At 55.8% G+C, this 21147-nt stretch overlaps 2 protein-coding genes across 7 annotated transcripts; one reads left to right on the top strand and one right to left on the bottom strand.

The window, feature by feature from the left end:
• The first annotated feature begins 337 nt into the window (after positions 1-337).
• On the top strand, positions 338-14318 carry SH2D3A (SH2 domain containing 3A). 5 transcript variants are annotated; one of them, XM_059388809.1, is made up of 10 exons: positions 1536-1646; positions 4365-4501; positions 5996-6345; positions 6699-6775; positions 8672-9156; positions 9288-9403; positions 9569-9743; positions 9832-9943; positions 10272-10457; positions 11356-11934. In XM_059388809.1, exons 2-10 carry the CDS (start codon positions 4433-4435, stop codon positions 11514-11516), a joined length of 1731 nt encoding a protein of 576 aa, XP_059244792.1. In that variant the 5' UTR covers positions 1536-1646; positions 4365-4432; the 3' UTR covers positions 11517-11934. The 5 variants fall into 5 exon arrangements, with proteins under 5 accessions (XP_059244793.1, XP_059244791.1, XP_059244792.1 ...); XM_059388810.1 differs by lacking the exons at positions 1536-1646; positions 4365-4501; positions 11356-11934 and adding exons at positions 338-628; positions 13461-14318; XM_059388808.1 differs by lacking the exons at positions 1536-1646; positions 4365-4501 and adding an exon at positions 338-628.
• Positions 12236-21054, bottom strand: TRIP10 (thyroid hormone receptor interactor 10). Of its 2 annotated transcripts, XM_059388806.1 has the most exons (15): positions 20944-21054; positions 19705-19820; positions 19564-19620; positions 18643-18790; positions 18503-18565; positions 18191-18295; positions 17976-18104; positions 17031-17177; positions 16726-16920; positions 15544-15711; positions 15174-15283; positions 13335-13467; positions 12964-13109; positions 12764-12885; positions 12236-12649 (listed from the first exon to the last, which is right to left on the bottom strand). In XM_059388806.1, exons 1-15 carry the CDS (start codon positions 20965-20967, stop codon positions 12501-12503), a joined length of 1812 nt encoding a protein of 603 aa, XP_059244789.1. In that variant the 5' UTR covers positions 20968-21054; the 3' UTR covers positions 12236-12500. The 2 variants fall into 2 exon arrangements, with proteins under 2 accessions (XP_059244789.1, XP_059244790.1); XM_059388807.1 differs by lacking the exon at positions 15544-15711.
• Between the last annotated feature and the right edge of the window lie 93 nt (positions 21055-21147).

Genomic DNA, 21147 nt, shown 5'->3' with positions numbered 1-21147 from the left:
ATTTTTGGCTCTACCTCTGACATCCCCAAATTCATTTAGGTATGGCTCGGGCCCTGCCCACCACCGTGTCTTTCCTTATAGACTTCGAGGGGGTCGCTCATTAATCCAGTCGTTTGGCAAACATTTACAGCCTTCGTAGACCTCATCACTACCTGAAATCATTTTGTCTACAAGGTCCCTCGCCCCACCTCCACCCCACTAGGCTGCATAGACTCCCCTCCCCCATCTGCCTCACCAGGCACCCCTCTTGGATTTTCTTAATTCTTTCATCACTAGGGGGCGCTAGTCTCTTTCAGTGGAGATACCCCCCCCCCCCCGCCACCGCCCAACCCTCCAACCGAACCAATACTAGGTGAGAGGAGGTCAAGGAAAAGACACTCCCCCCAGCATTTCCTGAGCCTCGAGACTCTTCCACATTCGCGCGGGGGAAAGCCGAGCCTGGAAATCACCAGCTCTGCGATCCCACAGGCACCGAAACTTTTCATCTCCAACCATCCCGGGCGCTCATTTCCTCATCTGTAAAATGGGTGCCGGTAACCTTCACCATTTGGAAGCACGGAAGGGCTCAGAGATCGTGGGCCTGCACAGAGGCAGGAGAGGACGGCAGGATGACGCTCCAGGGCTGCAGGTACGAATCCCGTCTGCGCCACTCCCAAGCCGGTCAACTTGGGCAAATGGCTTCGCTGCCCCCTGCCTCCGTTTCTCCATCTGGAAAATGGACGTGATGGAAATAGCACCTACTTCACTGAGAGGTCGATGTAAAAATCAAATGCGTTGAAGCAGGTCAAGGAAGCGGATCGGTCCTGGCACGCAGAGCCCTCGATAAACGCGGCTAGACCGTCCTCCCTTCGTTCCAGATCCACTCCCCCAACCTTTCCCTGCTTGCTCCAAGCACCGTGATGGAAGCCCCCCTCCCACCTCCTTCCTCCCACCAAGGAAACCACCTGAATGTCTCCCACGCCGTAATCCCCCAGAGTTAGCTCATCTCCCTCCCGCTGTTACACGGGGAAGCCTGTCGTGTTTTCCCGCATCCGTCTCCACAAAACCCGACACGCACTGGAGTTCCCTTCCCGGAAACCCAAGGGGACGGTCTGGAGGAAGCGCACCTCTACGTCACAGCAGCCGCCAACCCCGCGCTGCAGGAGAGCCCGTAAGGGGCCGTTCTGTCCCCTCGAGGAACCCTGGGGGTGAGGAGAGAAACACTCCTCCCCATGTCCCAAGGGGTCGGGGTACTTAGGACCAGCCTGCGAGGAACCGAGGAGCCGAGCGCTAAGGGGCGGGACTAAGAGGGGCGAGGAGCGTGTGGGCGTTGCCAACCGATGGGAGCGAGGCGACATTCTAGGCCGCAGGGGCAGACGGATTTTCCCAAGGGGGCGTGGTCTGTGGGCGTGGTTTTCAGAGGGGCGTGGTTAGTGCCGAGAAGCGTTCTAAGAGGGTGGAGCGGAGACAGGAGGGCGGGTGTCCTGAGAGGCCACCTTCCGAGGCGGAGTCCTCCGGGGCGGGGCCAGGTGAACTGACTCGGGAACCCGCGGGTGCGGCCGGAGAAGGTGGGGCCGGCTGGGGCGGGGAGGGAGGTCCCGGAGCGGTAGAGCCTCAGGCTTCGGCCTGGCCCCAGCCTGTCACCAGCTCCGCGGGTCCCGGCCCAGGTGAGTGAGGGGCCCCAGGCATATCCAGGATCGGGGGTTACTGTGGGAGGGGAGTCCTCTCTTTTCCAGGGGGGCCACTGGCTCGCAGAGAGAATCTGAGTGTAGGTCCAAGAGCATCAGCGGACGTAGAAGGGTCGCCGAGTGCTGTGCGTCACGCGTGTCCGTGTACCTGGGCGTACCTGGGAGTGCATCTCAAAGCGTGTTTCCTGTGCAACACGAAAATCTCCCTGTTCCCACTTTGCCTGAACAATCTTTTTTAAACCACAAACCAGATCGCGCCCCTCCCTCATTTAAAACCCTTCCGTAACCCCCAAGGCATCCCGCTAACATGAGAATTTGGGGTGCACCAGAATGGTTTCTTCCCTGCCGACTTCGCCGCTGTCCACTCAGCTCCTTGCTCGGTGCATTCCAGCTACAACGGCTTCCTTGATGCTGTCTCACCCCCGGGCCTTTGCGCTTGCTGTGCACCCGCCCATCCCCCACCCCACCCCCTATCTCCTGTCTGAAACTGCTCTTTCTCTGAACCTTTGCGCGACTGTCTCCTTCCCTTTACTGAGGGCTCAGCTCCAATGTCACCTGGTGACATTGGTGGGAGAGACCTTCCTGACTGTACGTTATTTACAGTAGCTGCCTCCTCCAGTCTTCTTTACCACACGTTCCCATTTTATCGTCTTCAGTGATTTCTCGTAGACATTATCTTCTTCATTCGTTGTGTGCTATTTATCGTTTGTCTTGCCCACCGGACAGCACAGGGCAGAACCTTGATCTCATTCATCACTGGGTCTCCAGGGTCAAGAACAGGTCCTGGAACATAGTAAATGCTCAACCAATCAGTGTTTGCTCAATGTCATGTTTGAGTACCTGTGTCCGACTGTGTCCACGTGTCCATGTGTATAGTTGACCCCCTTCACATGTGTGTACATAGGTGTGGTCTACAGGGCATGAATAACCCCCTTCTTTTCTCCATGTCTGCCCCTACCCCATTTTCTTCCTGATTCTGTTCCCTTCCTCTCTCCCCTGCCCAAATATCCAGAAATTATTCCAAAGGATGAATGGCAGGAGGAGGGTTTATTTGGCCTGTGTCTAACCTGCGCCCACTCTGCGCTCCCCCCTCATCCAAACTCCCCTCCTCCAAACCAACCAGAGCCTTGTGAGTGGCCCATGTGCGTGCCCACTAAAGAGGGCACAAGACAGAGGAAGCTGGCGTCTGGGGACTCAAGACAGAGGCTGGCCTGGCCCAGCTGACAAACAGGAAGTACACAGGCATCCAGGAGACACACCTGGTGTTCAGGCATGCAGCACCTGGGGCGGGCCTGGGAACTTGTTGCCCATTTCTGGCCCTCAAGGCCCTGCTGACTCAGGATGAGAGAATCCTGGTGCTGTTTCCCTGCACACCCAACCAGGCCCAGAACCCCTTAGGGGTGGAGGAAATGAGAAACGGACCTGCTGCTTCCCTCCCATCCAGGGCAGGTTTTCTCCACCAGACACTGGAGACACACAGGGCCTGAGGCCAGGCCAATATCAAGGGAGTCCCAAAATGTCAGAGACCTGACTTTTGACCATAATAATAACAAACCGCATGGCTCCAAAATTTAAGAATCTGCAAATGCCAAATTGCTGTTTGCTGGCATTTCTACAAAATATGACTTTTTAATGTCTTTAGAATGTATTGCATCGGAGGGGCACCTAGCTGGCTCAGTCGGTGAAGCATGTGATTCTTGATCTCAGGGTTGTGAGTTTGAGCCCCATGCTGGGCACAGAGCTTACTTTAAAATATAATAGTAAATAATAACATTTTTTAAAGAAATGGTGTTACATTGGAAAGCCACGTATGGGTTAGATTTTCTTACAACTTAGGAATTCTTGAGTGTGTACACATACTGATTAGAAGGTAGTGATTACTCAAATACATTCACTCTGGCCTGGAATGTTCTTTCGCCCAGCTGGCTCACTCCCTCAAAATCCTCCAAGTTGTCACTGACTGAGACCTTCCCCGGCCCCCCTATGGAAAATCTTATCTCCACCACTGAATTTTCATATTCTGTCCCTGGCTTTATTTTCCCACTTACGTCTTTCTGATCTATCTACCCCTTCATCTCCTTATTTATTTTCTTAATTACTGTCTTCCCCACTGGAACAGCAGGTCTCCAAGGGCAGGGATACCCCTGTTTTGTTCACTGCTGGGCCTCTGGTGCCCAGCAGCACCTGGCACATGGTGGGGGCCCCATAAATATTAGTTTGAGTGAATTAGGTAATGAGTTTTCTCTGAAATATAGCATCATATCATCGGCATGTAAATTGCATTACATTTGAAGGGAGTGCCTAGGTCTTCTCCCTTTGCAAGAATCCTAGTGAATGCACAAGTGCTTCCATGAGATCACAGCCAATTCTAAATTGAAGTTAATCATAGCCTAATTTATATGATGTATGTATATGAATCTAGCATGTATATATATAAACAAAATCTAATGTATATATATTTCTATGAGTAACTTGTTTAACTTAAAATATGTTTATATGTTATATATTTAGAATATGTTTATGTTTTATGTTTAGAATATGTTTGTATGTTAGAATACAGAGAGAGAAAGAGAGAGAATTGCATTTTACGGTTGATAGGATGTGGGCTACTGTCTCCAAAACTAAGGGGAATATGGAAAGGCTGACCCAGCCACCCAGGAAGCTTAGGAAGCAGGAATAATTCTTCCCATTTTACAGATGTGGAAGACTGAGGACTGTTGAAAGTACAGAGTTCAGCCCCTGCACCCTCTGCCCCCAAGAGCTCCATGCAGGTGCTACAGGATGGAGAGGACCTTGCCAGCCAGCCCTGGTACCACGGCCCCCTGTCCCGTCAGGTATCTCCGCTTCCTGCAGGGCCTCAGCACCTCTGATAGGGAACCTCTCCCGCCCTTGAACTACTGGGGACTTCTGGGGACTGCTAGGGTCCTGGGGGAAGGACCAAGGTCCAAGGTCTATTGGAAGGAGTGGCTGAGGGTCTGGGGACTGTCTTGAAGCTTGCTTGGTACCGTGGCATGCTCTCCGACTGGACTCTTGGCTTTGCTTATCTCTCCATCTGGGTCCCAGGCACCGGCGGCCATCAGGGTCCCGTCTCCCTCTTTTATCACCTTCGGTGACTACTCTTAGACATTATCTATCTTCTTCATTCATGTTCATTCATTGTGCTTCATTGTCACGTGTCTTACCAGCCCCCCACCCCGCACAGGGCAGAGCCTTGGCGTCATTCATCACTGTGTCTCCAGGGTCTAGAACAGGCCCTGGCACACAGTCAGTGCTCAGTCAGTGTTGTGCACTCTTGATATCTCGCGCTCAACCCAAATCTTACTCATTTGTCACCCTCAGGAGTCCTGGGACCCTGGCCATCCAATCAAATTGTGAGAGTCCGTTATTGCTTAGTGGTTAAAAATCCCAGCCCTACAACTTACATTTTGTATGCCCTTGGGCAAGGTATTTGACCTACCTGGGCCTCGGTCTCCCCATCTGTAAAATGGGTGTGATGGTATCTACTGCTTAACCTTGGCGAAGGATTAAATGAGTTCATATGTTTTACACCCACAGCAGGGCCTGGCATGTAGGAAAGGCTACATGTGTGCACCATACGGATTTTTCAGTCATCAGTTCCCATCACCAGCTCCGCTTTGCCTCCCTCTGGTGCTGTGGCCCCTGCCCGTTTCCACACCGGCCACTACAGCTGGCATAAGACTGCCTGAACATTTTTATAACAGGATTTCCAGGCTGCAATCAGTTTGGAAGGATCCAGCAAATGGCACTTTTTGAAGCCACATCTGTGCACCAAGCCTTGTGCATTTACTCAGGTTGGATGTTGCATTAGTCAGTATTAGCTAGCAGCGGCAACAAACATCCCTGAGATGTCCCTGGCTAAACACAGCCAATATTCTGGGGCTGTTCATGTTACGGTACAAGCTAGTTGAGGAGTGGGGAATGTGGAGCTCCAGAAGTCAATCAAGACCCAAGCTCTTTCTAGCCTGTGGCTCTACCTTCCACAAGGCCTTGGGGGACATCCCCTGATAGGAGGGGACAGAACCTGTAGGCCTGTGCAGGAGGGCTGTGTGAACCAGGTCTGCACATTCCCAGCAGTGGTTCGGCCTCATCCTATTGGCCAGATCGTGTCAGATGACGACTAACTGCAAGGGAGCCTGGGAAATGTATTCCAGAGGTGTGCCCATGAGAAAACTGGGAAATGGTTTGCTGCGAAACCACCTGGTCTCTGGGGTGGCTTTTCTTGGGTGTGGGGGTGGGGGTGAGGAATCACAAGAACTGCAGATCTGGGCTGATGGCTAAGCCCCCTGCCTCCTGTCCTCCACCCCCAGAAGGCTGAGGCCCTCCTGCAGCAAGACGGGGACTTCTTGGTTCGAGCCTCCGGGTCCCGGGTGGGCCGCCCGGTCATCTCCTGCCGCTGGCAGGGCTCAGCCCTGCACTTCGAGGTGCTCCACGTGGCCCTGCATCCCCGGCCAGGCCGACCCTCAGCCCTCTTCCAGCTGGAGGATGAACGGTTCCCAAGCCTGCCCTCCCTGGTTCGCAGCTATGTGATCGGGCAGCGTCCACTGTCCCGGGCCACAGGGGCTGTGGCCTCCAGACCTGTGATACGGCACGGACCCATTCGACGCAGTTTTAGTGAGGACACCCTCCTAGAGAGTCCAGCTCGGTCAGAGCTGCCTAGGTAATCATAGGCTCTCTACCTCACCAATGACACCTGATACCCACCTGTGCACTAACCGATACTGACATTTGGGTCTGGATTGATGGGGGGGGGCGAGGGGGGCTGTGCTGTGCATTGTAGGACATTGAGCAGCACCCCTGGTCTCTACTAGATGCCTATAGAATCCTCTCCACCCCACCCCCAGTTGCCACAACCGAAAGATGTCTCCTGACACTGTCAGGTGTCCCCTGGGATAGAGCACCCTGATTGGGGTCCGCTGGTGCTGAGTGCCTAGATAGAGGGTTTTCTGGGCATCGGTGGAGGCTGCCCTGCTCAGGGTGGGACTACACATCTCCCTCTTCTCTGTCCCCCAGGGCTAGGAAGTGGAGTGACAGTCAGCCCGCAGGTTTGGAGCACATGGGGCGGTCAAGAGAAGACCACTCTGAACCAGGTAAGGGTCTACCAGGACAGCACAAGATTGCTTTGCCACTCACTGCCTGACTGATACGGCACAGATGACTTAAGCTCTTGGAAACTGGAGACAATAAGACTTTCAAAATTGTGGGGCACCTGGGTGGCTCAGTCACTAAGCGTCTGCCTTCGGCTCAGGTCATGATCCCAGGATCCCAGGATTAAGCCCTGCATTGGGCTACCTGCTCTGCAGGAAGCCTGCTTCTCCCTTTCCCATTCTTCTTGCTTGTGTTCCCTCTCTTGCTGTGTCTCTGTCAAATAAATAAATAAAATCATTTTTTAAAAAAGACTTTCAGGGCACCCGTGTGGTTCAGTGGGTTAAGCCTCTGCTTTTGGCTCAGGTCATGATATCGGGATCCTGGGATGGAGTCCCGCATTGGACTCTCTGCTCAGCAGAGAGTCCGCTTCCCTCTCTCTCTCTGCCTACTTGTGATCTCTCTCTATCAGATAAATAAATAAAATAAAATAAAATAAAATAAAATAAAAAAGACTTTCAAAATTGTCATGTGATTAAGAAATTCACAGACACTTTTGTAGGGGCTTAAAATGGGTGACTTTAAAAAAAAAAGATTTTATTTATTTATTTGAGAGAGAGAACACAAGATGGGGGAGAGTAGGAGAGGGAGAAGCAGGCTTCCCGCTGAGCAGGGAGCCCAACTTGGGGCTCAATCCCAGGACCCTAGGATCATGACCTGAGCCGAAGGCAGATGCTTAATGACTGAGCCACCCAGGCACCCCACTCCAACCAGTCTTGTTCCTGCCTCAGGGTCTTTGCACTCACCATTCTGGTCATGGGAAAACCTATTCCCCTAATCGTTTCCTGACTGACTCCTTCTCATTTAACTTGAGTTCCCCAAAGTAGCTGACCCATCCTACTTAAAAGAGGTTTTTCCTTATGCCCTGTCTGCCCCATCTGCCCTGCCTCCCCACTCCCCATTCACCCTGAAGCCTCACTGCCTGCTGCTGTACTAAGTGCTGACATGTATCACTCAATAGAAAGACAAAGACCTCTGCCCGGTGGTTCCAACATCCTACTGGAGGAAGATGGACATTGACAACAAAAATGAGTCTGCTTTGGGGTAAAAGTTAAAAGTAAAACAGAGTCAGGGAGATTAGGACTAGGTGGATGGGAGTATTATAATTTTAAGTAGTAGTCAGGACAGGCCACATGAAGAAAGATTTGAAAGAGGTGAAGGAGGAAATGATGTGACTATCTGGGGGTGGTAAGAGTGACCCCGGCAGAAGGAACAGGCAGTGCAAAGGTCCTGGGGCCAAAACAAGAATGTGAACTGTTCATTCAACCAAAAGGATGTGAGTGGAGCTGAACTATCCGAGACTCAGATCTGGGGCTTTTTTTTTTTTTTTTTTTTTTTTTTTTTTAACTACTCTGAGGACTATGGCCTTCACTCAGAATGAGCTAGAACCATGGGAAGGTTTTAAGTCCCTATAAGTGGGCCTATTTATATGGCTGGTAAATACAGCATCTCCCAATAGTCTGGATGCAGCTTTAAGTTCTGATAACCTCAGAAGCAACCATGCCACAGACTTCATTTGAAAGTTTGATAAGTGTAGTTTCTTCGATGCTTTTGGAGTTTTGTGAATTTTGAATAATTTTTTTTTTCTATTTTAGTTTTGCACGTCAGAGGGGCAACAAACAAAGAATTCACATTTAAACTGTAGTATTCAGAATTCATACCTAAGTGTTAAAGAAAGTTCATTTTCAGACCACTGATAAGTGTGTAGCATTTATATAGATGAAGTTGTAAGTCCAAGAGACACAGTTATTGACTTGGGGGGGGGTAACCCATCAAGTCGCCCACCCCATCCAGCTATCTTTTCTGTGTACCCCCTTCATTCCGTCTTGTTTGACCCCTAGGAGCCTCCGCTGTGCCCATGTGCGCCCTCCCTCGGATGGGTAGTGACCCCGGGCTGCTGAAGACCCCGTCTCCTCTGGGGTCCGTTGTTGACAGCCTCAGAGCCTCCGATGGGCAGCTTCATGCCAAGGCACCAACCAAGCCACCTCGAACACCCTCACTGGTGCTGCGGGAGGCATCTGAATGCCCCCCAACATACTGTGAGCTGGTGCCCCGAGTGCCCAGTGCCCAAGGAACCCCCCTGGGCCACACAGGCCCAGAGACAGAGGCCCCATGGTGGGAAGCCAGTGAGGAGGAGGAGGAAGAGAACAGAAGTTTTGTAAGACCCGAGGCTGAGATCTCTTTCTGGCCCCCTAACAACCCCTTCTGCCTGCTGGGCCCCCAGAATCGGCCCCTGGAACCGAGAGTCCTGAGTACTCTCCGTGACCTATTCCTGGAGCACCATCCTGGGAGCACGGCCCTGCACCTATTATTGGTGGATTGCCAGGTGTGTCGACTACTGGGCCACTCCTCCCCAGACAGGGGCTGAGGCCAGGCCAAGGCCCAAAAGCACCTCACACCCATATACTCATTCTCGTCCGCTGACCTCCCCGCTAACCTCCCCCCAACCCCGCCCAGGCTACAGGCCTCCTAGGAGTGACCAAGGCTCAGCGGTGTGCCATGGGGGTCGCCTCTGGCCTGGAGCTGCTCACACTTCCCCATGGGCATCGCTTGAGGTTGGAACTTCTGGAAAGGTGAGCCAGCCGCTTGGAATCCCCAGGGCCTTCAAACCTCCCCCCATTCACGGACCCCCCCAGGGAGGAGGGGAGATAGCCAAAGCTTCCCCCCGCCCCGACGCCCCTCACCTCCGAGTTACAAATCTTCCACTGCCCCCAGACCCTCGCTCTCCACCTCCACAGACACGAGGCGCTGGCGCTGGCCGGGGCGCTGGCGGTGCTGGGCTGCGCGGGGCCGCTGGAGGAGCGCGCGGCCACCCTGAGGGGCCTGGTGGAGCTGGCCCTGGCGCTGCGGCCAGGGGCGGCCGGGGACCTGCCTGGACTGGCCGCGGTCATGGGGGCCCTGCTCATGCCCCAGGTGCGTGGGGAGCAGAAATGAGGTGGAAGCCCGAGGGCAGGTGATGGGGAAGAGGGAAGAGACAGCGTGATCAGGGCTCCTCCCTCAGGTGTCCCGGCTGGAACGCACGTGGCGCCAGCTCAGAAGGAGCCACACGGAGGCGGCGCTGGCCTTCGAGCAGGAGCTGAAGCCGCTGATGCGGGCACTGGATGAGGGCGCGGGTGAGTGGCGGCCCTTGGCGCCGCACACCAGCTCTAAACTGAATCCTAATCCCGCTCTAGGCCCCGCACGTCAAGTCAGTTCACCATCGGCTCCGCCCTCTTCGCTCTAGGCCCCGCCCTTCGCGTCCGGCTCTGCCCTGGGGCCCGAACCCTAGGCCCCGCCCCCGCCCCAGTCCTCGCGCTGACCCGGGCCTGCTGCTCCAAGCTAGGCTGGAACCAGTGTTTCTGGGCTTCTGCTGCTACGGTCCGCCTCGACCCAGTCTCCCACCCTCTTCACTCTGGCCGCGTCTTCGGCCCCAAGCCTAGCTCAGAGCCCTTCCCCGCACAGGCCCCTGCGAGCCGGGCGAGGTGGCGCTGCCGCACGTGGCACCGGCCGTGCGCCTGCTGGAGGGCGAGGAACTCCCGGGGCCGCTAGACGAGAGCTGCGAGCGGCTGCTGCGCACCCTGCACCGGGCGCGTCAGGTGGCCCGGGATGCGCCCAAGTTCCGTGAGGCAGCAGCCCGGCGCCTACGAGGTGAGTGCTCCCCTCTGCTCCCGGCTGCCAGAAGGCCCCACTTCCCGAGCACCCCGCAGGCTCTAACCGAGCACCCCAAACCCCACCAGGCCAGGCACCAGAGCCTCCCGCCACGCCTCCCGGAGCCCCACCCAAGCCGGGACGGCCCGGCCCCCGGGGAGCTCTCACCCCGAGTCCGAGTCGCAGCCAACAGTGTTGACAGGAATAGTGCTCTCCACCCCAAAAGGGTTGGCCCCCCGCCCCAGAGCCACGTCCACAGAGTCCCACTCCCCGCCCCCACCCCGTTCCCGCTCCCACCTGAAACGACCCTGCCCCCAGAGGATCTCGATCCCTCCAACAATGCCTAGCTCTTTCCAAAATGAGTCAGTCCTTCAACCTGGTAGAACAGCGCCCTCCCCCCAGCCCCCGCCATTGCATTCAGAGCCAAACCCTTCCTCCCGTCCTGGGCAGCCCAGCCTCCCGAATCCCCAACCTGGCTTATTCCGCTTTCGCTGGCGACCTAAGCACGCCTCTCACTCCAACGTGGCTCTGTCTCCCCCCAAAATGTGTCGCACTGGGCAGCCCAGACTCCAAATCTTGCCTCCCAAGTGGCTCCGTCCCCAGGCACAGCCCCTAAGGGCCCCCCCCCCCACCACCCACCCGGCCTCGCGCACTGGAACGGACTGCCCCCATGCACCCTGGCAGAGCCTGCTTCCACCGAGCCCCTTGGCCATCCCACCCCCAGTCCTGCGGACACCCCGAGAGCCCCCTCCCCGTCAACCCCGCCCCGTGGTGTAGAGCTTCGGGGCAGAGTCCCTACAGTCCCAGCTGGGACAAAGTTCTAAGGCCAGAAGGCAGGTGTAGGGTGGGGCGAGCCGGAGCCTGGCCCCGCCTCCAGCCCGCCTGGCCCCGCCCCCAGGATTCCGGCCGAACCCGCAGCTGAGGGAGGCCCTGACCACAGGCTTCGTGCAGAGGCTCCTCTGGGGAAGCCGAGGAGTCGGGGCGCCACAAGACGCACGTCTAGAGAAGTTCCAGCGCGTCCTCAGTGTCCTTTCACAGCGCCTGGAGCCGGATGTTTGAAAGCACAAACCCCCTTCTTCATACTGGGACACCCAAGCTATGGAAACCCCCCTGCAGACACCAAGGAAGTTGCCCCAAGCTGTGCACATAGCCAAGTGCAGTGGGAACCCAGATTCTGCCTTACACAAGGGGGAAGGGGAGATTTGCAAAAACCCACACCACTCCACCAAAAGGCACATGGATCTTAGGGTGAGGGACAGCCTCCTCCCCCACACTAGAAAACCCAGGTGTCTGGAGGCCCTATCCCACCTCCCAGCCCCAAGCACATATCTGACAAATGGGGAACATACACTCTTAATGGTAAGAACTTGCAGATCTCGTACTCAGAAGCCAGATGCAAATGCTTACGAGCTGTGTGACTTCTAGCAAATGGCTCAACCTCTCTGGCCTGCCTTCAACATAAAAGTGAGGCTGTGTACTTTTCAGGTGTTGTCACAAGGGATTAATTAAAGCTCAGTGTTCAAATAGCATGGGTGGAGAATGCCTGGTACACAGTAGGTGCTCAACACTGCCTTTTCTCAGTAAAGCTGCGGTAAACACAGAAAGGATGTTTGGTGCTTTTCTCCCTACACTGAAGTCACAGACAACTCTGAGGAAGTTATGTCCAAGGTGTACCCAAGTTTACCTCCCCTTCCTCATTCCCTCTGTGGCCAGGAAGGAGGCTGGCATTTGCATATGCCAACCCAGGTTGTAAATTTACCAATAAGGCACAAACTCCGAAAGCTTTATAGAATTTTTTATATAAAACAAAATGGCCCTAGCCCAGCGGCAGGAAGAAAAGATCTGAAACACGAGTATGTACATCAATATGGAAGGCACAGCGGGTCCCTCTGGGACGAGGAGTGGGATGGGGGGAGGGGGCAGCAGGTTACACAGGTCTCAGCTGAAGCCACAGGGGGCAGAAATAAAGTGCGTGGGTCCTGGGGCCCCCCGTGGCCCAGAAGCAGCAGCCAACAGCCCCCTTCTTCCCGCCTGTGGCAGGGTTCAGTTGAGCGTGACGCGGAGGTAGGAGGTAGGCACATAGCCCTCACCTCCCTGTTTCCGCCTGACCCGGGTCCAGCCGTCGCCTTTGTCCTCCTCCATGAGACTGAGGTCTTCACCCTCGGCCATGGAGATGGTGCCCTCGCTGGACCCTGTCGTGGGAGAGGCGGCGGGCTCAGATCTGCTTCCGGTGAAGATAAACACAGCCCAGCCAAAAAGACGGCCCAGCCCCGACGCAGGCGATGGGACCCACACGCGGGCCTCACCTTCGAAGTGATAGATGGCCACACAGTGCCCTATGGGGGATGCCGACTCCTCCTCAAAATCCTCGTCAAACTCCGTGTAGATGGGGGCATCCTGGCCCTCCTCGGACAGGGGCTCCTCAGAGCTGGGTGGGGAGAGCGAAGCAGGTCAGGACAGGCCCCCCAGGTGGTGGGGACAGACCCAGGCCAGCCTCCGCGCTCACCTCTCCTTGGGATCCTGTGACCCACTGTTGTTGCTGCTGCTGCTGTCTGGGGGCACACTGGCTGGGGGGTCTGGAGGCCGGGTGTGGCGGCCCAGGCTGTCCCCCCGGTTGCTCAGGACCCGGCTCTCGGCTTCTGCCAGCCAAGCCTGAGAGGGAGTCACACGGTCAATTCCAGGGCAGGCTGCGGGGTCAGCCCATTCTGGGACTGGAGGCTTCCTGAGATCACCCATGCACACCCAGGGCTGTGATGAGAAGCAGCTGGAGCCCCACCCCCACCCAACACCTCCCTGTCGCCGTCCCCCCTCCACCCCCCCAGGAAGTGACTCAGCTAGGCCCGCTGGCCCCCACCCCTCCCCAGGGTCTTCCCTGACCTCATACTTCTGCACTTCTAATTTCAGCCGTTCGATGTTGTTCAGGGTTTCCGTGATCCGGGGCTCCAAGCTGGCAGGGTCCCCCATCTGGGGCGTCTTCTCATACACATCCTTCATTTTCTTCAGGGCTTCTCTAGGATGACACAGACAGATCAGAAAGGACAGTCCCGTATGACTTCACCAGCGGAAAAAAATAAGTGCTTGGCTTCCAGGAGCCAGGAGCAAGATAAGCCAGTGTTTACACTGCGAACACTAGCGCTTTACTGCCTGGGTTCGAATCCCAGCCTGGGCGTTTCCTCGCCTGTGAGTCTGGGTGAGGTTACTGACCTCTGTCTCGGGACACTAATCTGGAAAATGGGGATGATGAGGCATGGATCGCATGTGAGTGGCTGCAAAGTGAGAAGGGCGTCTCCGTTCATTCGAATACATGCTATACCCACTGCATACCAGGCCCCGTGCCAGCCATCAGAAGTACAGCCCCCAACAAGACCATCAGGATTCTGCCCCGGCTCCCAATCTCAGGAGAACCGGGGAATGCCCGTGAACTTATGTAAAGGATCTGAAATAGTGTACGGCACACAGTATTCGGTGTTCTTAGCAATAGTTCCTGTTTCCTCCAAGACTAGATACACACGCAGAAGTAGTCACAAGCATAGACCTTGGAATGTCAAATGTGGGGTCCACTTCTTTCCAGTCCTAATGTCACATCCAGGCCACAAAAGAGGAAACAAGCAGAGGTGGGACAGCTGGCATTGAAGGACAGACTCCACAGCATGCTCCCTTCACCCCTACATCCTAAAGACTCAGGAGGCGCCTGGGGGGCTCAGCCAGTTAAGCTTCTGTCCTCTGCTCAAGTAATGATCCCGGGGTCCTGCAATCACGCCTGCATCGGGCTCCCCGCTCAGCGGGGCGTCTGCTTCTCCCTTTCCCTCTGCCCCTCCGTATCGTTTGTGACCTCTCTCTCTGATAAATAAAATCTTTAAAATAAACAAAAAATAAAAAGAAAGACTCAAGAACTACAAGGTTCCGAATGGAACTTCACACCAACAAAAGCTTCATACAATAAGTTTTGTCCAAGAGGTTCCACGTCAATGGCAAAACAGGACTGGGCCGCCCATCCAAAAGTAGCAAAATGTCATTCCTATGATTTAAGAGGACTGGGAGGAGGATCTTGTTGATTGGAAGAAGTGAGTACAGATTTTTTTTTTAACCTGGCAGATTTTTTTATTGTGAATATTTTAAGTGTTTGAGTTATTAAACAGATAATCATGTTGTTGTTTTCTTTTAGCCAATTAGCGTAGTGAATGAGAGGAACAGGTGTTTTTATATTGAGCCATCTTTTCATTACTGGAATAACATCCAATGGATCATGACTCGTCTTTTTTAAAAAACTACGTTTTTATTACGGGTAAAAGGCACTAATGCGAAAGTTCCCACTTGAACCGCATCTAAGTGGACGGTTCCATGGCGCTCAGTACATCTGCGCTGAGGTGCGACCATCCCCTTCACATGAAACGTTATTTTTTAAATATATCATCGGATCTGTCTGGCTAGGATTCTGCATTTAAGATCCTAAGTGAAGGAAAATGGGTCCAGAATTTGAATTTCTTGAATTCTCACTGATACAGGAAGTCATTCCACCCGCCTCTGACTGAGTTGGCAGCTTTCACTCTTTTTCTGTTTGCTGCAGGAGGGGAAGTTAAGGGTTTCCTTTTAAGTGTGGGAGGAATCACCTATAAAACCACCAGGGCCTGGGGCTTGCTGGGGAGAGCTTGGACTACCATTTCAGTATAATTCGGTTATTCTTTTATTTTGTTCCCTGCCTGTCCCCAACCTTACCTCTGGTCGACCTCCTTCTGGAGCTCACGATTCCGTTCTTCCAGCTGCTGCTGAAGCCGTTTTCTCTGTTGTTCTGGGGGCAAGTGGCTGAAATCCTCGGTCACCACTGTCTGCAAGGTGGGAAGAAGACTGAGTTTGGGATCAGGGATTCTCAGCTTCCAGGCTCTAAGACAGTGCAAAGACATACCAAGTCCACCTTCCTCCCCACCCAAGGTTCTTGGGGGGCAAGGCCATGCACAGAGCAAAGCAGGTCCGGGTCTGGCAACCGGAGGAGGGGGCCCAGCCCGCAGCAGGAAGTGAGCCCAGGGTCCCGCCACCCGGCACTGGGCGGGCTGGGGCCGCCCCCTCCTCCCCCGGAGGCTTCACTTACCCCACGGCTGCCTCGAAGGCTGCGGAAGGATGCTAGCCGCGGTTTGACTGACTTACTGATCTCACTCAGTATGGCCAAAGGGTCGAGGCCGGAGCGGGGGGATGGGGGTCCGTTAGGCAATGCCCAGGGCAGGGGGCCCCCCAGGGGGGAGAGGGGAGGGGGGCGTGGCTACCGGCGGGGGCAGGAGAGGGGGTGGGTCAGGAGGGGTGGGAGCATGTAGAGAAGAAGGACGGATGGACAGACGGACATCATAAAGAACAAAGAAAAACAAAATGGAGAAAAGAAAAGGAAAAAAAAAAACGGTAAGAAAACCACAACTCAAGATGCACAATCACACATAGAAAGTGCATGCAGAGAGCAACACAAAAATCCGGGAGGTGGTGGGGAGGGCATTAGACTGTGAGCCAGAAGGCCAGACCCCTCCCTACCGCCTACGTCACCCATCCCTCGGGTTCTGTCTGCAGCACCTAGCACGGGGGTTGGGGGTAAGGAGCGCACAGGGAGGCTCAGGGTTCTATCCACCCAGCTTTCCGGGCTCACAGTCTAGAAGGAACAGGGAGATGCATTCAGGGAATCAAGATCTCAGACAGGGGTACGGCCACAGAGGTTGGAGGCAAGCTGAGAAAGGTAGAAGGCATGAAGTGTCAGCACGGTTACAGGTGGGTTGAAGCTCGGGGAGCCTTGTGACTACAGAGAGGTACCCATTTTACGTCAAGAGGGATCAGAAGTATGTAACGGGTCATGGGATGTAAACTTAGGGGGTGTCTAAGGTATAAATCAGGGGGGTCCAGGTATATGTTTGATGTCATAAGCCAAAAATCTTAAGAAAAAACAGCCTGAGGGTCAGGGGCCCAAGGACCCACTGGCAGGATCAAGAGAGACTCCAGGGTAGTCCTGAAGACAAGTATCTTAAGCCCTCATCCAGCCCTGAATCCCAGAAGCAGGTCTGCTCCCAGCGTCCCAAGAAGCAGCAGACAGACGCCACAGGCCCCTCCCTGCACCCCCTCAGCCTTGGGGGACGCCCAGGCCAATAGCCGGGCCGCCTCCCTTCCCTCCAGCCTGGGCCTGCGGCCAAGAGGAAAATCCCTGCCCGGGACTCAGCGTCCCGGCGGCTGGGGCGGACTCAGTGGGGGCCCCCCTGTCCCCACTCACACTCCCCTTCCCGAGGGCCCCGGTCCCCACCTTGTTCCTCTTGCTGAAGGGCCAGCGCTTGGCACGGCTGCGACCCGAGCCTCGGAGCTCAGGCCGTCCATCGGAGGGGGTGCCCAGGCTGCTGTCTGAGGGCACGCGGTTCATGGGCTGGCTGAAGTCTTCGAATTCCACGTCACCAGGGCGGGCAAAGCCTGACTTGTGCAGCTCGATTAGGACCTGGGAATCCTGTGAGGAGGGGTGGGGAGGGTGGCCAGGAAACAGTCAGGGGCAGGACTAGGGCCCGGGTCCTGCTACCGCCCACCTGCCAGCCCACTCGCCCAGGACCCGACACGCACGTTCTTGGCATCCACGGCATCCGCAGCCACCTTCATGCCCTCCAGACACTTGGCGATGATGGGCACCACCTGCAGCTCGGCCTCCGACAGGAGCCCATACCCGGCCCCCAGGTGGGCGGCCCGCCGCTCGTCCATGTCCTGCAGCTTCTGCAGAGGCAGAGACAGCAGCACATGCGTGGGGCCAGGGGCCATGATTCAGTCTGCAGACGTGATGGGGCTCCACACTGGCCCCAGCCCCGAGCCCAGTCGGGTGGGGAAAACACAAAATCAGGGGCACCTGGGTGGCTCAGTGGGTTAAGCCTCTGCCTCTGGCTCAGGTCATGATCTCAGGGTCCTGGGATCGAGCCCCGCATCGGGCTCTCTGCTCAGCAAGGAGCCTGCTTCCCCCCTCTCTCTCCACCTGCCTCTCTGCCTACTTGTGATCTCTGTCAAATAAATAAATAAACTCTCTAAAAACAACAACAACAACAAAAAACCAAAATCAAACAGGGACTTCCAGCCCCGGGTGGCCAGAGGAGAGACATGCAACAGGAGATCTGAGAGGGGAGTGTGAGGAGCTCTTGCCTTGCCTAGGGAGTCAGGAAAGGCTTCTCAAAGGAGGGGACAATGAAGCCAGGACTTTGAACAGACAGCAGATCCAACCCAGATACTACCTATCGCAAGATGGAGTGCAGTGTAGACGCTAAAGCAGAAGACAGCAAATTCGAGGCCTTTCAGAGGGGCTGTTAGAGCTGGGGCTTAGCAGAATGCATAGGAGTTCCCAAAAACATGAAAGCCACCTCTGGCGTAAAAAAAGCAGTCTGAGTGAAGACAGAGCACACTGTCATTTCTAGTTCCTTTTTGATTTAGAGATCAGGACTTGCCGCTACAGTTTTGACAAATGTGTAAGAGTTGGTTAACTTTCTGGGTCTTTCAGGGAGTGGTCTGGGGGCTTGGAATACTCACATCAAATATCTGGGGCATCTGGGAAAAGTAGAAGTGGGACTGGTCTCGGTTGAAGCGCTGCAGCTGGGCTGCGTACTCATTTTTGCTTTCTTCTGCCATGTGACTTCGCAGGTGGGCTTGCTGCTTGGCCTGAGGAACAGGGAGGCAGGGGTCGCTGTCAGGTTCGGGCTCCCTCCCAGCCGGACCTCCAAGCCCATCCCAGAGCTCACAGGTACCTTCTCCACGTCAGCCTTGGTGGCATTGATATCCTGATCAAGTCGCTCAGCGGTCTGGGCTGCCTTTTCAGCCTCCCGGCAGTCCCGCTCAAACTTCCGCTTGCTCTGCCGGGGACACAACCAGAAGGGAGAGAGTTGGTAAGAAAGCAAGGTTTCAGAGACTGGGGCAGGGATGGGGGAACATCATCAGCAAATGGGGGAGGGGGAGTGCAACAGGCAAGCTGGAAACCCATAGGAGACAAGAAGGGCTCGGGGCCAGACAACACAGGCAGATCCAGGAGCCAGTTACCCTCTCCGTGGCCACAAACTCACATTCTCCAGCTGTTTGAAGCCACTCTCCAGCTGCTGCTGAGCCCGGCGGCCCTCCTGAAAGTGCTGTGCAAACAGAAATGGTTAGGTTCCCCTGGGTTGAGGTAGCGGTCCTTGGAAGACCCAGAGAGGGAACCACTCACCATCTTTCTCTCCTGTTTCATCTCCTGTGAGTACTTGGCCAGCTCGAGACACACACGGACGCTGAGGTTCTCGGCCACCAGCTCCCGCTGGCCCGCAAAGTCATTCACCTCCTGGAGAATTTGCACGAAGGACTGCTGCTGGCTGAACCTGGGGCAAGATGAGCGGGGGCGGTGAGCCGGGGTTAGGCACCCACCCCCCATCCCTCAGGAGCCAGATGCTCCAGGAACCACCTCCATCATGGAAAAGGGTAAGCCCCAATACATTCCTCCTGGAAGCAACCATAAATTCTGGTCCATGTCCCTTATCCCAAGCCCTTAACTGGGATGCGTTTCGGAACTCAGAATTTTTCAAGTTTAGAAAGAGAATATAATGCTTATGCCATCTTTTATGCGTCCCCCCAGTGGGATCAGGGGCTGCATCCTGTAACCAAACACTATAAATATTTTTTGCAGTGAGAGGTATTACTAGTCACATGAAGTGGAATAAAAACCAAGGATGTGAGGACCATTAAGTGAGGTCAGAAGTTGCTGCCTAACGGAGTACCAAAACAATCTTCTGATTTCTAGAGCTTTTTGGATTATGTAACTACGCACTATCTCCGTTAATGACCGCAGGAGCCCTAAAGGCCATCATCATCGTCCTCATCATCCTGTTTCAAAGGTGAGGAAAACAGGCATAAAATGCAGGTCAGTTACCTAGAGGCACTGGGTTAGTAACTGCTGGAACCTCACTCACTTAATACATGACGCAAAAGCAAAACTCAAGTCAATTGCCCCAAGTCGTGGGGTTGGAAAATAGTGGAATTAAGGTTCCGGCACAGGTGATCCGGATCGGGTGAGAACTGAACAAGAGGGCCAGGAAGTGAGACCAAACCCCCGGGGCCCCCCAAATCTAGCTTGGCCATTCCTCTCCATCCTTACTTGGATTCTGGGTCATCTTTGGAGGGTCTCTTGGGCAGGTATTTCTTCACCAGGCTCCTAATGGAGAGAGGCAGAAAGCCTGAGCCCCCAGCGCTCCAAAAGCCTCCCCCAGCCCCAGGCGGGTCCACCCTAGGGTCTCACCTCAGCTGCTTTGCGTAAGCCTGCTCCACCTCGGTCCGCTCTTTCACGAACTTCACATATCTGTCCAACAGGTCCAGCCCCCACTGCGTGTGCCGCTCGAGCACCTCAAACTGATCCTGGAAGCGGGTGGAGGATTCGGGATCACCACGTTGGGACCCCACCGCCGGAGGACCAGGCGCCAGAGAAGCCTCAAGGCTCTGAGCTAGGAGAAGGTGTGGCTTCCCGGGTCCGCCCCCGCGCGGCGCCGGAGGGGGAGGCAGGAAACCGGCGGGAACCCCCTCCCCTTCCCGGGAAGGGCCAGGGAACAGAGGCGGGGCCCCAGCCGGACTACAGGGTCCCCGTCTCCAGACCGCCAAGAGGGGTGTGGAATGGGGCTGAGCCACTCCCCCCAGCCCCGGCTCCCCTAATCCCCCCTCCCAAGATTCCGGAAAATCCGGCCGGCCCGGCGTGAGTCAGGACCAGAGGGGCAGGGTTTACCGCAGTTTGGGGGGCCCCAGAACGTCCAGGAGACAGGCACCATGTTACCCGGGTCGCCATGCTTCCCGGGGTCCCCCCAATATGTGATTTGGTTCCCCCCACTGACTCCACTACAATTTCAAAAGAAATTTCAGAGTTGTGGGAGAAGGAATCTAGTTACCCCGCTGCACCCAGAAACCCAGGGATGCCACCGCCCCCATAAAAAGGAGAGGTCAGAGGTCCCGACTAGGATAAGGGGAAATTCCTGGGGCTTCCAGAGCTGAGGTTAGAGGCTGCCTAGGGGCGGCCCCTCCCCCCTAGAGCGTCCCAAGCCCCAAGGTGTTGATCGGAGGCGCCGAAAGGGCGGTCAGAACTTATAGGTCCCACGTGGGGTTGAAAGTGGCCAGGGGGTCCCCTCCCCCGCCCAAGCCGGACAGGCGGGCGGCGGGCAGGGACCCAGGGGCCGTAAGATAAGCCGGCCGCCCAGCCAGGGTGCTCAAAATAGGTGACCTCACCCGGGCGTCCCGGCCTGGTCCCAGGAGTTCTGCCCTCCTCACTCTGAACCCCGTACTCAGTTTCTCTAGTACGCTCATGCAAGGTCGCCCTTCATCCTGGACGTCCTGAAACGCCCTGGGAAACTCCGAGAAAAGGCGAAAAGCGGGGACTCCAGGGGTCTCTGAAGGGGAAAGCGCCGAGCCCCCACTAAGGTCTTGCAGAAGCAAAGGAGGAGGGGGTCTGGACTCCAGAAAGGGAGGAACTTGGAGCCGGGCCGATCGGACTCACCCACAGCTCGGTGCCCCAATCCATGCTGCTCCCGCCGAACCCGCCGCCGCCGCCGCCGCCGCTGCGCCCGGTCCCCGCCGCGCCCGGTCCCCGCCGCCCGCCGCCGGGAGACTCAGCTTGGAGCGGCGCGCCCGGCCCCGCCCACTCCAAGCTCGGACCCGCCCCCGCAGGCCCTGCCACACCCCCATCTGCAGGGAGGCCCAG

The sequence above is a fragment of the Mustela nigripes genome, chromosome 2 (assembly GCF_022355385.1).
Source record: "Mustela nigripes isolate SB6536 chromosome 2, MUSNIG.SB6536, whole genome shotgun sequence".
NCBI classification, from domain to species: Eukaryota; Metazoa; Chordata; class Mammalia; order Carnivora; family Mustelidae; genus Mustela; species Mustela nigripes.
This window is presented reverse-complemented; position numbering and strand designations above follow the sequence as displayed.

What these genes read in the sequence shown, in the direction of transcription:
- SH2D3A (XM_059388808.1), top strand. Translation starts at nt 524, where the DNA reads ATGGGTGCCGGTAACCTTCACCATTTGGAAGCACGGAAGGGCTCAGAG. An exon ending in GCTCGGTCAGAGCTGCCTAG is followed by an intron (nt 6,346 to 6,698) that starts GTAATCATAGGC and finishes TCTGTCCCCCAG; the next exon opens with GGCTAGGAAGTGGAGTGACA. An exon ending in GGCACTGGATGAGGGCGCGG is followed by an intron (nt 9,944 to 10,271) that starts GTGAGTGGCGGC and finishes TTCCCCGCACAG; the next exon opens with GCCCCTGCGAGCCGGGCGAG.
- TRIP10 (XM_059388806.1), bottom strand. Translation starts at nt 20,967, where the DNA reads ATGGATTGGGGCACCGAGCTGTGG. An exon ending in AAAGATGACCCAGAATCCAA is followed by an intron (nt 18,791 to 19,563) that starts GTAAGGATGGAG and finishes ATCTTGCCCCAG; the next exon opens with GTTCAGCCAGCAGCAGTCCT. An exon ending in ATGCCGTGGATGCCAAGAAC is followed by an intron (nt 16,921 to 17,030) that starts GTGCGTGTCGGG and finishes CCCTCCTCACAG; the next exon opens with GATTCCCAGGTCCTAATCGA.